This window comes from Thalia democratica, chromosome 6 (genome assembly GCF_965202585.1).
Source record: "Thalia democratica chromosome 6, ktThaDemo2.hap1.1, whole genome shotgun sequence".
Classification (NCBI taxonomy): Eukaryota; Metazoa; Chordata; class Thaliacea; order Salpida; family Salpidae; genus Thalia; species Thalia democratica.
Window position 1 is genome coordinate 21,380,125 of NC_139170.1, and position 16,787 is coordinate 21,396,911.

At 26.8% G+C, this 16,787-nt stretch overlaps 1 protein-coding gene across 2 annotated transcripts in view; it reads left to right on the plus strand.

Annotated features, from left to right (window-relative positions):
• The first annotated feature begins 921 nt into the window (after positions 1-921).
• The window catches only part of LOC145837748 (rotatin-like), a 40,070-nt gene continuing 24,204 nt past the window's right edge, over positions 922-16,787 (plus strand). For both annotated transcript variants that reach the window (XM_082945185.1, XM_082945186.1), the window contains exons 1-18: positions 922-993; positions 1,842-2,029; positions 2,103-2,289; positions 2,352-2,419; positions 2,541-2,810; positions 4,337-4,475; positions 4,997-5,132; positions 6,122-6,335; positions 6,591-6,677; positions 7,179-7,382; positions 7,705-7,914; positions 8,118-8,292; positions 8,418-8,598; positions 11,879-12,062; positions 12,516-12,729; positions 12,952-13,535; positions 13,640-13,865; positions 14,128-14,387. In XM_082945185.1, the coding sequence (XP_082801311.1) occupies positions 942-993; positions 1,842-2,029; positions 2,103-2,289; positions 2,352-2,419; positions 2,541-2,810; positions 4,337-4,475; positions 4,997-5,132; positions 6,122-6,335; positions 6,591-6,677; positions 7,179-7,382; positions 7,705-7,914; positions 8,118-8,292; positions 8,418-8,598; positions 11,879-12,062; positions 12,516-12,729; positions 12,952-13,535; positions 13,640-13,865; positions 14,128-14,387 (3,579 nt within the window). In that variant the 5' untranslated portion in view covers positions 922-941. The remainder of the gene's footprint in view (positions 994-1,841; positions 2,030-2,102; positions 2,290-2,351; positions 2,420-2,540; positions 2,811-4,336; positions 4,476-4,996; positions 5,133-6,121; positions 6,336-6,590; positions 6,678-7,178; positions 7,383-7,704; positions 7,915-8,117; positions 8,293-8,417; positions 8,599-11,878; positions 12,063-12,515; positions 12,730-12,951; positions 13,536-13,639; positions 13,866-14,127; positions 14,388-16,787) is intronic.

Sequence of the window (16,787 nt, forward strand, 5' to 3'; positions counted from 1 at the left end):
AAATCTCAACACTAAAAACCACAGAGTGGGAAAATCTTGAAGCTCAAATGCCCAAGCAAGTATCTGCAAACGCTGCAACAAAAGTACATCAAAAATCCAACTGTTTGGTCACTGCCACCAGTGTGAACTCACAATCAGCTGTTGCAAATTTAAATAAACAAACATCAAATAAATTATTGCTTTTAAAATTAGAATTAGACTATGCTAAAAAATTAACAATTTTTCAAAACATGACCTTAGGGAAAGGAAAATATAGCTGCTTTAATTTTTACCCTAGATAAAGAATTATACTTTTTTTTATTAAAAAATATCTAAGATATTATTAAAAATTATTATTATTTTAAAGTTTTTTGTTTAACAGTTATTCATGTTATCTTAATACAGGGTTGCCACTTAACCTGGAACCCTTGAAAAACCTGGAACTTGACAATTTAGGCAAAAAAACCTAGAAAAACCTGGAATTTGGGAAATTTTTTTAAAAACCTGGAAAAACTTGGAATTTTAACAATTTTCACATGTTCAGTAGTAAAATTTCGATTTGACTCTAAAAATCTATCATGTAAATAAAAAAAAATTGTCATGATCAAAAATTTTTTTTATTAAAAAACATATTTAAAGTAGCTTTACAGTATCTTTTCACTGTTTTTATACTATTTACGCAATCTCTTTCCTTAAACTTAAGTTTAAACTGAAAATAGACCCAAAAATGTGTACTTTTAAAATCCTGGAAGAAATTTAGAAAACCTGGAAAAGTTTTTGAAAAAACGAGTTGCAACCCTGTTGATAATGTAAGCAATGATAGAATAATAATATAAGCTAATGGTCTGATTTTTTGAATCTAGATTTATATTATATAGATGATTTATGTTTTCAATATTAAACTAAGTTTTATACAACTAGTAAATAAAAACTGTATGCTTCAGCACGTTCAAGTAAAGTAAATGGAGCTTACGACTGATGACTATGGTATAAACTCTGTTATAAAAAAACTAGGTAGGTTGAAAATTTTTTACAATATTTAAAATATTGTTATTACTTGTAATTTAAGTTTATAAGTATATAATTGAAATTCAAAAAGTTTTGGAAATAAAAAAAAGTTTATTTCATACAAAAGTTTTTTGTTTTAATTTTCTACAGCAACAAAAGGTAGTAATTTTATAATGTAAAGTGCAGTTAAAAAAAGAAGCTATTTAACTTGTGATTTGTTAATAAAACATATATCAAATAATTTTTTATCATCAAATCATGCAGTTGATCTTTTTTGTGTTAAAATTTTCAAAAATTTATTAAATAAGTTAAATTGTTATTGACTAACAAATTTAAACTACCAACTGTGTTATTATACAAATAAACCACCTAGAGTGTTTTGAAGTTTAAAACTTTTTGTTAATTTTAGTCTTCAAAATATTTATTAAAAATTAATTTATAGTAAAAAAGTTCATACTTTTACTTTGTCCCATTTATATAAAGTTATTTTACTTATAGTAACAACTACTACTCATATTAATCATATTTTTGTTGGTTAGTATAAATAAATAATAAAAGTTTAGCTTTTGGTTAGATAAAATAGTTTAACTATAGTAAATATAAAGGGTAAAAATTAGTGATCTACCAAAACCTCTAAAGTAGGATCCAATCGGAACTAGATCTATATTTAAAATTAAGATCTAACCAGAACTGGATCTGGACCCATCTTTAAAATTATGATCTGGCAGGATCCAGATAATAATGAAAAAAGTCTATATCAGGCCAGATCTGCATCCAGATAGTGGATCAGGTGTATCACTAGTATAAATAAATGAAATGAATTTCAATATGCAAAAGAAAAGTATTATTTTTAGGTCATAAAATCACAGAGATAAGAGTATGTGCATTAAATAGTATTGTACTTAAGCTAGAACATGGATTATTAGCTGAAAATGACATAGTACAAGAAAAGAACTTTTTCATTAAGTTGTTAGAATGGTTTAACTATAAAACAGTCCCAGATAAAAATAAAGTTTTTTATCTGCTCAAAAGACTAACAAAGGTTAGAATTGATAATTTTTTATATCTAATAAAGATTATCGTTTTCATATTTTCAAAAATAAAGTAATTTTCAGCATTCTAAAGCTTGTGAGATACTTATTTCAATTGGAGCAGTTGCATTTTTTACTTCCTTAAGAAATGACATTGAATCTTGTTTAATACCTCAACTTGATGTTGTTCTAGAACGACTTTTTCATCTTACAGAGTCACAAGTTTCTACTAGAGATCTAAACCATTGTGTTTATGGTAAAAAAATAACAGGTTTATTTAGTAAATATTATTTAAAAAGTATAATTATTAGTTTTAAAACCATTTGATTTCAGATAATCTTGAAAATCCTGTTAGCGATGAAGTTAATCCACGAGGATTTTTTAATATCATATCAGAATCAGTTTGTATTTGTTTATATATTTGTTGAATTGTATTAACTTTATTACTGTTAAAGCAAATGGAGTTTCTAATATATTTGAAATAAATTTGTATTCTTATTTTTAAAATTTGATTTTTAACAGGTTAGTTCATCTATACCACCTTCAGTCCCAGCCATGAAAGAGTTTGATTATTCAGCAAAAACTCATCTAAAAGTTTCTCCATGTTTAAGTTTTGCTGGGTTTCCTTGGCATTCTTTGACAAGTAGTGATCGTCATGTCCTTGATTCAACTGGAACTTCTCTTTGTTCTCCTGACCCAAATGTTGTTACAACTCAGTGTTGGAAACTTCTTAACATATTTTTTCGTGATTTCCCTTCGGAAATATTTATTCAGAGACCAGCTTTAGTTAAGGTTAACAATTAGTTCAGAAAATTCTAGTCTCTAATTTAGCAATAGTTTAAAAAATATTATAATTTTTAGTTTTCTGTAAAACAATTTATCTCTAATATAAGTTTATTTTTCTAGTTTATCTACATTTTTTGTTAATATTATGAATTTAAGCATTAAACAATATAGTTTTTGCAGATGATTAGTTTTTTGTTTTTGTGAATTAAAACTAAAACATGTGTAATCTTTTTAAACAATAAAGAACTTAAAGTACCTTTGTAATTTAATTTTTTTAAATTGTTTATACTTTGATTTATTTCGTATTTTGAACATTATTAGCTTTTATTTAAATGTATAACTAATATAAAACACTCTCCCAAGTTTTTCTATGATAGTTAAATACATATTTCACTATCTTTCATCAGAACCTAACAGTAGAACAAAATATAGATATTTTAATAAAAAATGGATACCCACCAGATTTGATCAAGAGGGTTATAAAATCACATCACAATAACCTAAATCAACCTAAGATAAACGGACCGGAAAAGTTCCCAGCAGTTTTAAAACTACCATATGTTGGAGAAACATCACGTGTATTTGAGAATAAGGTAAAATATTTAACAAAAAAATCTTACAATCAAGTTAGTCCAAAAGTTATATTTCTCTCCAAACCTTTATTAAAAGTGCAGTTGAAGGATCCGATACCAGACCAAGACAAAAGTTGTACAGTGTACAAATTTAATTGCTCCTACAAAAGAAGCTATATCAGTCAGACTTCGAGGCATTTAAAAACCAGGATAAAAGAACATTTACCTGAGTGTGTGTTTAAATTCATTAAAAAAGAACTTGAACCCCCCCATGGCCTTTATTACTTTGTTAGTTTTTACTTTTTGTGTTTTTAGTAAAGAACTATTCATAGTTTTATATTTTGCTCTACTTTTAGGTTCTGATGAAAAGTAGTGAAATACGTATTGAACTTGGGAGAGTGTTTTATATTTGTTATGCAGTTATTTTATATTACATAAAAATAATTTTAGTATATTTATTAAACTTTAAAAAAATGTCTTTGACATTTTTGTAAAACATCTTTTTATGACTGTTTTTAATTTTTATTTAACTTTAAATCTCAATACTTGAAATTATGCTCAGAGAATTGTATTAAATATTATAGCAAAACATATTATTGCTGATTACGTGACACAAATTTAATAGTTAACTTTAAGAATAAAAAAAGCTGAAAGTAAAGTATGATTTTTGTTTTGCCATAAAACTTGATCTTTTTGGTTAAGTATTCTAGAAAGTTAAATCGAATATAATTATATATTTGAATATGTTTTCGTTTGTAAAAACTAACTTAATAGACTTTAAAAATTTTAAGTCATAAGGTTGATAAATGTTTTGCTTCTAGTAAGCTACATAATTTACGCAAATTAGCCTACCATGGTTACTCTTTTCCAAACAGATTAAATCAAATATCTAGAATTAACTAATTAGTTATAAGCTAACTATAATACAAGATTTATAACTATTAGTTAAAAAAATTACAGACCCTTTTAACTTTAATAAGTTCAAGACCTTCAAGTAATCTTTTAAAGAGTACATTGGAATGCATAAATTATTTAGCTCGAGGTCTTGTTTCTAGAGTTAATTTTTATGAAGATCCTTCCATGTATTGTACTCGTCAAGGTTAGCAGTATTTGTAGTGTAAAGTATTTGTAAAATATGACTATTTTTTATAGTTGTCACGACTTAAATAATTTATAAAAATCATAGTATCAAAAATATTTTATAAAATCATGCATGTTTATTTATTTATTTATTTATTTATTTATTTATAGAGTTGATTACAAGTAGTCATAGAATTAACAATAGTGCACTTTGTGCACCATACCTTTCTATTAATGCTTATCCTTTATTTAAGTCAGTACCATACTTTTTTTCCTAATATATTATTTTCTATTCAATTGTATATTAAAAAGTATTTTTAATCATAACTTTTTAAGAAAAATTAATAGAGTTGAATATTGAGATGTTTTTAAAATTTTTGATAATTTTAATCGTGTTTTAGTTGAAAAGCATTTAACAACTTCATGAATATTAAAGTAATTTCATTGATAGTAATTTTGTTAATTTAATGAAATGGTATTATAAGTAGAGTGATTTTATAAAACAAATTAAACATTTGAACTTTTATGTTTATTTTTTAGGGTTTCCATTTCATGGGTTGCGATTAAAATCGAGGGAAGAGTCGCTGACTTCATCACATGACAGATCTCAATGTGAAGGTAGAAAGGAAAGAAGCAGGGGAGATGGCAGGGATGAACAATCATCTGACTTATCAACGTTATTATTAATTTTTTGTATGAAGAATGTTTTAAGTTTAATTTTTATACTTAATTTTCTCTGTAATTTTATTGTTATTTTGTAAAGCAATGATTTTAAGAATAAGAATTTAAAAAAAAAGTAAATTGTTTCAATTATCAAAATACTGTTATTGAATAATGGTATATATTTTGGTATTATAAACCTTAGGTAGCATTTGTAATACTTTGAGATAAAGTTATATTATTTTTATTATAACTTTTTTTTACCAAACGATGTTAATCTAAGATATTAAATCTTTTTGTTTGTACATTTTAGTCTAATCCGTCTTTTAATACTCTATAAAAAATTTGAGACGCTGTTTTTTTCAGTTGTAGTATAAGTTTAGTTTTGTATATACAAGTTTTCATATCTTGTTGAGCTTTAATGATTTTAGAGAAATTTCTTGCTAAAAAAATAAGTTAAGTTTTAGAAGTATGCATTTTTGTGTTGTTTTTTCTGTAAGTATAAATGCATATAAACTCAAACTATGAATATATAAATAACAACTGATAATGCTTACAATAATTATTAATCATTTTAACTTTTTACTAACAAATATTAACTAGTAAGATGTAGCTATAGTAGTATGATAGATATGCATTGTAATTATTATTATTCTTATTAATTAACTTTTTTAGATTAGTAATGTAGATTATTAATATCTATTGAAATTAATTGTTTATCCGTGTTCATTGTTTGAAAAAAAAAACTCACATATAACTTTTACTTCATCTTCATCTTCTAGTCTTTAAAGTACTTTTTTTTTGAAACTCCGTAGAACTGTGTTTAGTTTAACATAGAGAAACGACGTTAGTTTTCCATAAATTGTGTATTTTGCAAATAGTTCTTTCACACTTAAGTATATAAATCTATATCTTTAATAAATAAGAAAAAATTTTATGTTTGTAACTTATGTTTTAGTTTTTTTTAAATATTTAACTTCTAAGCTAAAGTTAAAAACAACGCAGTACTCGCTCTCCTATCAGTTTTCAACAAGTAAATTACGGCGATGGTAATTCGATGACAAGCGAGCTGTTAACATCGCAAGAGGAAAGTGAAGAGGCTGTTACGTTGTTGCAATCAGTAGAAATGAAAACTCCACAGTTCGCTCTTGTATCCCTACTTGCCTGCTTGCCCCAGTTGAAAACCGAAAGCTGCTCTTTAGCACTTTCAATTTTTCAGGTGGATTTTTTTTTCTTAATTGTAATGCTTAAATATACTGCTGCCTTTCTATCAAGTTAATTAAATACTCTCAGCGTTTTAGCCTTAAAGTATCTACTTCCAACAATTTCGAATAAACTTGGAAGTAGAACTTACAAGTAATTAATTAAAAAATGATATTTAGTACAGTGAACCCAAATTATTTAAGTTTAATTTTTTTGGTCATAAGTTTGTATATGAAAATTCAAACTTTTAGCTAACTAAATATTTTTTTAGTGTCTCAACCAGCTACTTAGATTGCTTGAAAAAACAATAAGATCAGATCAGCTTTGGGACGATACAACAACTTTAGGAAAAGAAATGGTAATTTTTATACGAATATTACAATTTTTAAATTTTAAATACATAAACAATGAACTTTCCCGCAAGATCAACAACAACAGCATCCGTGACAATCCTACGACCGGTTTCGTCCTAATTAGAACTCATCAGGCAGGAATAGTCGCGAGAAACCTCTGTTGTGATCATAACCAAGCGGGGTTAAGTACAAAGTACTGAAGCGACCGTTTGTGGGTAAAGTTAAAAAAACTACACAGCTAAATCATTCACAGCTGTTGTTGTTGGTCTTGCGGTAAAGTTCATGGTTTAATATCGATGGCATAAAACATCTCAACTTAGTTGATGATGGCCGAAATAAATACTGGCTGAAAGAATTTTAAATACGTTATACAATTTACAATTTTATATGTTTGTTAATAAAATTTATAATTAATATTTTTTTAATAACAAATAAAGTAGTCATAAATTTTTTTTAATGTGTTTTTAAAAATTCTATAAGTTAGTTTTTAATTGTAATTTTTATAGCAATCCTCATGTACGCAACTTATTGAAATGTTTTCTGAAATACTTTTGTATCACTATCATCTGGACTTGCAATTTGGTAGCAAAACTAGCTTCAAAATTCGTAGTAGCGAATCACATGATCAATTTTACTACCGTCGATTAATTTTTCAAACTTCTGCTGCTCTTTTTATAAAATTTCTAAAAGTTGTTATGCCTCTGAATCAAGTTTGTTTCTTTACCTTGTTTGATATTAATTTTTTGTGTTAAAATTATGTTTAAGTTAGTTTAATCTTTACTTTTAAATTATATATTTTTTCCAACTTTAAGTAATTAATTTGAAATTATTTTAATTAGAAATTTACTATTTCTCTATTTTTTTAATGAAATAAGTACAAATATTAATGTTTTATTCACTTGAACTTTGCTTTAACTGGATTATATCCTGTTAAGTATTTGCAGTGAAATCTGTCGCCTATAAACTAAACATAAACACATACATATTTTTTGAATCTAGTACATACTGCTAATATTAAATTAAAACCTCTAGTGTTCTCAAATGGAAATGAAAAGTTGCACTGTGCACGCATTGCAGATAATTTCGGCAGACTATTCCCTATCATTCACAATGCCATCTTTTTGGATTTTATCAAGTAAATATTTGAAAGTTTTCAATAGCGAAATTCATCACTTAATAGTCAATTGCTACGAAATCGGAGAATCTTTTGAATACTGTTATCAGTTTGAAATCGAATATGAGGTACTTATAAAGTGTATGTAAAAATATTTTAACGTTTTATACTTAACAGTAGAATAAGTATTTAAAATCATGAATAGGTTATCTTTTATTTATATATATGTTTTCCAATAACAACAAATCACTAATATTTAGTTGTTTTTCATGATAACTAACGATTTTTACAATGATTAAACATTGATATATAACTATAGTATTTTTAACAGAAATTTTCTAATCGCTTCTATACGAAAAAAATAAATCTAGAAAATTGCCTTAATGTTGTTGAATTAGTTGAAAAAAGCATTAAATCATTTTATTTCAAATGCAATTTTGATACTATTAACAATATATTATCAATTCTATCTGAAGTATCACAGGAATTTTGTCCGTTTAAGACTGGTAAGGGTTGACATAAGTAGCATTAAAGTTATAGTATTTAAACTCAACTTTAATTTAACTTTAAGGTAAAGAATTTTTGAAGTATATTATGCTTTAGTATAATTTTTCTCAATTTCATTTTTTAGAAGACAAAAAAACGGAGGATTTAAAGTTAAGACTTAAAAAGATTTTGTTAAAGTTCTTGGCTTTTCCTATTTTGAAAGTTAAACAATTTACATATGAGAAGTGTTTGAAAATTGTAAGAGCTGCCATTAATATTAGTTCTGCTGCTCAAGATCCGAAAATGAAATCAAGTTTTGGTTGTAGGTATGACTAAAACTTTTTTATAGTTTTTTATTGTTGCAACACGTTTAAGCTATTTAAAATAGATATATTTGAAGATTTTTGAAAACGTTGAGTTTTTAAAATACATAAATAATTACAAGCGTATTGAAAATGGTTGATATAGAATTTAATGTTTAGTTAAAATACTCTTTAAAATTTTTAATAAATTTATAGAAAATACCCTTGATAATAACATCCAAATAGAATTTAAAGATTTAATAAATATTAGCAATATTTTATCAAACTGTCGTTGTATAGTAAATTTTTTATTCTAAAAGTTATCTTCAATTGTATATCATAGTTTTTTTCAGATAACAATAAAACTATCCAATTTATTTTACTTTAAAGTATATTTAAAGTTTAAAAAAATAGTTTTATGAAAAGTGAAGCCAATAAATTTAAGTATTAGATTCTTGATATATTCTTAATGAAATTGTTTTATTTTAAAACTTAACTAAGTATTCCAAAGAAGTCTAAAAATTCTTCTTATTTTTTTTTGTGTTATATTACACTTAAATCCATAAGTTACTAATAGTTTTTTTAATTTCCTTCATGTTTAAAAGAACATATTTATAAAAATTGTTATGAAATTAATCATTTAGTTAACGAAGGTACCTTAAGAAAAAATACACAAAACTCTCAATTTAGTTTCGTAGCTTTCAGCTTTTAAGGGCGTAAAGGGGGTTGGGGGTCCACCTTGATTTTTACAAGTTGATCTTATTTTATAGAGTTTTATCTGAGCTAATCGACATTTTTAACCGCTTGAAAAAATTCAAAGTAATTTTTGAGATATGAACGATCAAAGTCGGTGACCTCAAAAGGTTCCTAACAGAAGGCGCAAACTAAAAACGCGAAAAAAGACCGTTTCACTAAAAATCTATCCCCTCCTTCATTTTTTAAGCAATCTTCTTTAAATTTTAACAAAAAGTATATTATTAAATTTTAAAAAGATTAAATGCAGGAATATTTAAATTTTGAAAAATAATTTTTTTATTAAAAAACCCCTTATTTTTTTTTAATCTAAAACTTTAATTTTTTGATATTTTTAAAATTCCAATATTCAAATTCCTTTAAACTATTAAAGGAATGTTTCCTAACAGTTTGAGGTCTCTAGCTCTAAAAATGAAGGATAAAATATATTTTTAGTGATTTTTTAAACTCCAAGAAAATTGACTACGAAAAATTTGCGGTCCGTATGTTTGTATCGGAAACTTTAAAAAAAAACTACAATACCTCAAAGGTTAGATAAGGTTTTTTAGTTCTATAAAAACTGGCTTGTAGTTTGTAGTTCAAGCTTTCATATAAGATGCATTGTTATTTTTAGTAAAATAAATGTCGGATCCCCCTATGCTCTTAACATGTATGAAATTTTGATTAAGTTTTTTCAACGTTAAAGTATAAGTTCTTGAAACTGGAAGGTTGAAATTCGTATATAAGTGACAACCGTCTAAAAGTGACAGTTGTTAAAAAAGCTATTTTAATAACGCTATCGTAATTATTTTTAGAGCTTCCATACTTTTCTACTCATAAGTCGTACAGAAAAGAAAGTAAAAAAAAATCTATCTCTAAGTTGATGCCCCAATATGATCTGGACCGGAAATACTTGTCATATGTATTCCGGATATGAAGCAACGCACTGAAATTTCAACTTTGAACTCTTTTCAATACAATGGGATTTTCTCGAAAGTTTATACATGAAATCATTTCTTGTCGTGTCTCTTCTACAAGTGTAGGTGTCGCTATTGTAAGTGTCTCTTCTTCTATTTCATCCTAATAAATTGCCATTTAAGAACATACTTCATTACTCAATGAGGCGATTAGAAGCGTCTTTAAAGCATGAGAATTTACTTTGTTGGTCACGGTCGAGTAACGTAATGCAGCATATTCCGTTAGATTAGTCTTTATAGGCATGTTAAGCACCTCAAAAATTCATAGCAGTGGTCACTGTTTTAGCTTGAAAATATGTGTGTCTTCGATTTAGTTCAAGAATCAAAAATTATCTATGGCTTTTGATCCATTACAACCACCACATCTTTGTATCCCTTAATGAAAAATTTCGATAGTTATAACAACTAAACATATAGCAAGAAACTTGCCTCCTCTTCTATAGCAACATATCTCTTTTTTGCTCCGTTCAAAAATCTCGAACATGCAAGCGTCACTTTTAAGGTGGTGGTGCAGCAGTATGGTAACCTGCTATTGAATTCAAAATGATTTTCCATACGAAAGTACCTCAAACCAAGTTTTGACAAGTTATGCCTAAAGGCTGGTCAGTTTTCCAAAGTCAAGTCGATAATTTTAACATCACTTCATATTGCTTCAATTATTACCTTTTTAGGTTTATTGTAGGCGTTGTTCAATTTTTCATTAAAAAAATATTCTTTTGGGACAAAAAAATCTCGAAAAGGTTCCATGATTTGTCTTAGTTTTGCATAGAGGCCGAGTCAGCTTTGTATATCTGTGATAGACTTTAGAGTTGAAAAATTGCTTAACTAATCCATTTAAAAAAATTGCCCGATATGTTCATAAGATATTCTATATTTAGCAAACTCAACTGACTTTCGACAAAATTTGAAGTTTGTACTTGTAGGATTCGAAATGATATATCATTTTAATTGTTTTTTTATCGTCTGCTGTGTTGACAAACAAAGGATATATCTTGTTTTTTATTCACAAATAATTGTACTTTATCTTCTGCTGTGGTTGTTGCTCTTTCCATGTAACATGCTTGGCAGATTCCTTACGTGCCACTTGTGATTTGTTCGATTTTACAAACTATACTCTAACTAATCCATACTCGTCCTTTTCCCATACTTTCGAATATAAACATTATATACATAACCTGACACGTCAATACTTTGTTTTTGTGGATTTACTTGAAAAAATATTTATTACCGGCATACCTATTCAAATAAAGCAAGCTTATATGTGGTATCATAATTTTTTTTAATCTACATGCATTGATACTAGACGAGTGTTGTTAATATAACCTTTTAATTTATAACTTATTCTTCAGTCAAATTAATTTTGATTTTTTAATGTATAATCAAATATAGTTGTTTAAGTTATGCTAAGAAAAATATATTTTTTTTGTTATGAATAAAATAAGTATAAAAATTAACCAATATTTAGTTGTTGAGATAATCTATATTTTTTTTTATCAAAACGTTAATTATAGTTCTATTAGTAGTTTTAAAAACTACTTTTAATTTTTAGTTTGTTAAGTATACATTCAGACGTCTCACAAATTTTTCTACTATAGATTTTTACTGGATAGCGACGTGTTATACGAGATATCTGCGCATGGATTGAATGAAGATTGCAGGTTGATCAGTTCTCCAGCTCACGAAATTTTTGTATTACTGATGCAAAGCAGGCTACTTGTATCACCACAGATGTGGTGGGAGTTTACTCTAGCAATAAGACCTGTCTTTCCTGTAATACAAGTTAGTTTTATTTTTTACACTAGCATGGTTTGATTGTGATAGTTGAATAAGTTTAAAAAATTTTATATTAGTATTAAAAAGTATATACTAATTTCACTTCGGTTTTTTAAAGTTGGATACCGACATTGCTTAAAATACTTATTTACTTTTCGAGATACGACAGCATTACGTTGCTTGTATTTTTAAACGTACTGAACTTTTTTGTTGTTGTAGAAATCTAAAAGTTAGTATACAAGTACACGATTTTAAAGAAACATTGGAGTACAACTGCAAAAGTATCAAAAATAAGCATAACAGTGTTTCTTAAGTTTTTACAAGCAATAAGTTAAGCTTTTAACTAACGCGTTTTGTATCAAAAGATTGATTATGTAAAATATGATTATGTACTTGTTTTTTGAAGGGTACTGTGCGTAATAAATTTGTTGATGTTAAACAATTTAAAATTAATTTTAGGGATTCACTGGCGATTCAGATTTACTTCGTTCTGCGATCTCTTGTTTTATAACACCTAGCCATGTAAGAGAGACAACTGATGAAGATTTATTTGAAAATGTTAGATCATCATTAAGAGGATTATTTCTTAGAAATCGACCATCTCGTGCTTTTTTTGGAGCTAAAGTAAAGTCTCTATATAAAACAGAAATTCCTCAGCTTGAAACATTTTCTGGTAATAGTTTTAAAAAGACTTATTTTTTGTTTCCGACGTATTCCTTATAATTCCGAAACATTAAGACTTTTTACTTATGTTGTTAGGATAACATTATTCTGTTGAAAAGCGTAAAACTTAATTAATAACAACAATATATACTGTTTGTATTTGTAGTACCTTAAACTATATAATGTTAAGTTTTTTAAAAGCTTCAGCTGCTAAAAATATAATTTTTTTTAGGTCTTACTGATCTTTTTATAACTGAAACTCCGCTAGCGCTTGTTCCAGTCAAAATTGAAAGCACACGAACTAAAGTTTCATACTTTGAAGACTCCGTCGTCGCTATTATTAATGTTCTAAAAGACAAAAGTGGTGGCGATGACCCAACAATGCGTGTGAGTGCTCTTCGCCAACTTTGTGACGTCATACAAGACGCAGCTCTGATGAGAGCATTCGTGTCTCGTGAGGGACTGCCATTAATTGTTCGCGAGTTTAGAAACATGATTGTTGATAATGGCTCGGTGTTGACCGAAATGCTGCGTCTTGCATACAATGCTTGCATTCGAATACTAAAACTAGTTTTGCGAAGAGATGATTTAGTGAGGCAGAAACTTTCACGAGACCGAAGTTTTCTGTTTTTAGTTCTCCATGGCGCTATTTTATGCAGAGGCAAAGGGGTGAGTTGTCTGCAGGAATCATGTCTGGTAATGGCATTGTTGCTTTTTTCAGACTCTTTGAAAGTTTGGGTACCTCCTGCTACTTCACAGGTAGTACCCGGGGAAAAAATGTTGAGCTTACCACAGGCTCTAAACAAAAGGTATCAAGTAAGTTTTTCAATGTGTTCAGTTTTAAACTTTATATAATTTACTTGTGTTTTTTTAAGCAATTTGTTTTAAATGAAAATCATGGTTAAATATTACTTTTTTAGATACCGTTTACTTGTCCTGAACACGACATCTTAAGTCGCAATCGACCATCATTCGATCTTAATATAGTTGAAAAACTAAAAGAGGAGCCGTTTCACTCTTACTTTAGGCAAAAAGTGAATCATATATCTGCCAAAAAAGACAAAAATGCTTTTATTTCTAAGCATATGCTTTTAAAAAGTGATTTTCATAAAGATATTAGTGATGAAATAGCAAAAAATAAATATGGTAAGTAGTTTTATTAATTTACTACTCATGAAATTTTTGAAAGAGTTGAACCAAGTGTAATAAAGCTAAATTTAAGTAAATACTTCTTACACTTCAAGCAAATGATAGTTTTGCTTTGTATAATATCTTTTGGTGAAAAAACTTTTATGAAAAATCTTAATTGAGATATATTTTTAACTAATGTATATCTGTAATTAAGTAAAAATTTAGTTTTTAACATTTTTAAAACTTTAATGTTTAAAAACTAATGATTTTTCTAAAGAAAGTGAAATAAAAATGGGTAGTAAGCTACACGATAAGATTGCAATCGAGTTATCGGATCCTAAAACTTCATGTGATTGGTTTGTTAAAAAAATTGAATCATCTACATCCCATCAATCTGCATCATCAAGTTTTCATTTACTGCGTATTATGCTGATGACATCATCTATAACTGATCAATTATGTTTAGACAACAAATACTTTGTTAATGTTTTAATTAATAAACAAAGTTTTTTGTCTGTTATTGAAAGATTTTTGCAGGTAAAAGTTATTTTCAATATAATTTTATAATTTAACTTTTATAATTGTATATTTCAGTTATCAAGTGGGATTTTTAGCTGCAATACGTAAATCTTTACAGTCTTTATTAATAATTGATTAAAAAAAAAATTGTTTTAAATTTACAATATTTTGTTTACAAAAACTTTGAACCTTTGTTTATTTTCTAAACAATTTTTAGATTATTTATAGTAATTTTTAATGTAATAAAAATGAAATATGCAATATCGGCACACATCTTATAAAAGTAAAATGTATGTTGATATTGAATATTTTATCTCGTTAAGCAGTAATACAGAGTTGCCACTAAATTAGGCTATTTTGAAATTTCAGAATAAAAGCTTAACTACACATATTAATTTAAGTTAGTTTCTATATTTATTTTATTGAATTTGTGATTTAACTTATGTTTTAACTAATAATACTTAAAGGCCGTAGGGGAATCAAACATAAAAAAAATTGGCTGTTATATTAAAGTTAAAATAATAGAGTATAAGATAATTTTCACAGAATAAAAAAGGTTTAAGGCCATAGAAGGGGGTCCACCTTGTTTTTTACGGTATACTAACATTTTTCACCCGCGCTCAATTCCTACCCGGATCAACTCCCACCCGATCGAATTCCAATAGATCAACAGTTTGAAAGTATTACTTATTTTTAACTAGTTTAACAGTATAGTAGCTTTAGTAATTTTTTTTTAATTGTTTAACTTATCATTTCAGCTTAAAAATTTGCTTAAACTTATATGTTTATGCACGTTACAACTTGTTAGACTTAATCTAAAACTATTAGCGTATGATATATTTTAACATAAAAGTAAAGTTTAGTCTAATAAATAGTTTAAAGTATTTTAGTTTATAATTGTTTGCCCCGTATCGTGTATAAGTGCAGTTTTAATCAGTTTATTAAATGAATAGTTATATTGTTACATAATTTCTACAAATTTTCGTGTGTAAATACTATAAATTGAATTATTTGGAGGTAGTCTGCCTTTTTATAGTTGAGATTGAACAGTTTATCTATAAAAATCTATTTGAATAAGCATTGAAAATGTTTATATAATAAACGAAAGATCTTTGTGTCTGTTGTTTTTGTTTTTGTAAAAGAATTGAGACAGTTTTTCATATGGTTTTTAAACCAGTTTCATTACCTGTGTTTATATACTGTTATACATTTTCGTTACAATAACTTTATGTCTTACAAGCTCAATCTACTGTACAACTTCGAAGTTATTTGTTGTAGAATGTATGCATCTTTTTCTAGTGTGCCTTTTAGTTTTTGTTTTGTTTTACATGATAGTCGATGTACTTCTAGATTATTGATACTTAAAAATATTTTTTTAAAAATTTAAAATGCTAGGCTAAAAGTAATTAAACTTATTCATATTTTTTTGTTAAATATTTTAGTAAAAAGTTATCTTAAAAACTTAAATTCAAGTTAAGTTTAAAATATGGTATAAATTTTGTAAGTTAAATTCCTAGTGAAATAAAAAAAAATTGAATTGCTTTTATTGTCAGCAGTTAACTTGTCTTGAAGAGTTATAATGTTGTCAGACTCTCTTTTGGAAAAGTTGTTGCTTTAACAGCGTATAATTAAGTGTGGATATTCGGACCTTTTAAAATAAAAACAATGAATATTGAATTAAAAGTAGAAAAACTAGTCCAAAAAAACAAAACTTAAATTGAATAATTTGTTCCCTGAATCACCCGTATTTTTTTAATAAAAAAATTTAGTGTATATTTCTACTCTACTTGAAATAGTTTTCAATCAGCTTTTAGTTATATTTAGTTTTATTTTATGTCAAACTTGTTTTAATTTATATTCAAGTTTAGTTTTACATTAATACGTAATTGATGTCTAAACAGGTAAAAATTACATTTAATACATTTTAAGTTAAATAATTTTTATAAATGTATTTAGATAAATTTCGTCAACTTAGTTTTATCAAACTTTTGAAAAAATGTCAGCCGTGCAAAAGTGACGACTGGCGCAAAATATGTCACCAGTAAAAAATTGATAACATGCAAACAGAACGCTTTGAGCAAAGTGCAGTCATAAAAAAGTGATAATTTGTGGGAAAATTGACACTATTCAAAAATAACTCTCCGTGTAAAAGTGTTGCTGTGTAAAAGTGACGTAAAAATTGATTAAGGAGGGAATTTGTTTGGATGGAAATTGATCCAGGTGGGAATAGATTCGGGTTGGAATAGGTTCGGGTGGGAATTGATTGGGTGGAAATTGTGCGCGGGTTGGAACTGAGCGGTTTCGTTTTTTACAAATCCTTCTTATTTTTTACTAGTCGTTCGCACTCTGTAGAGATTTGTCTTAGATATCAGAAATTTTTAACCGTATATAAGCAATCAAAGTCGGCGAGCTAAATAG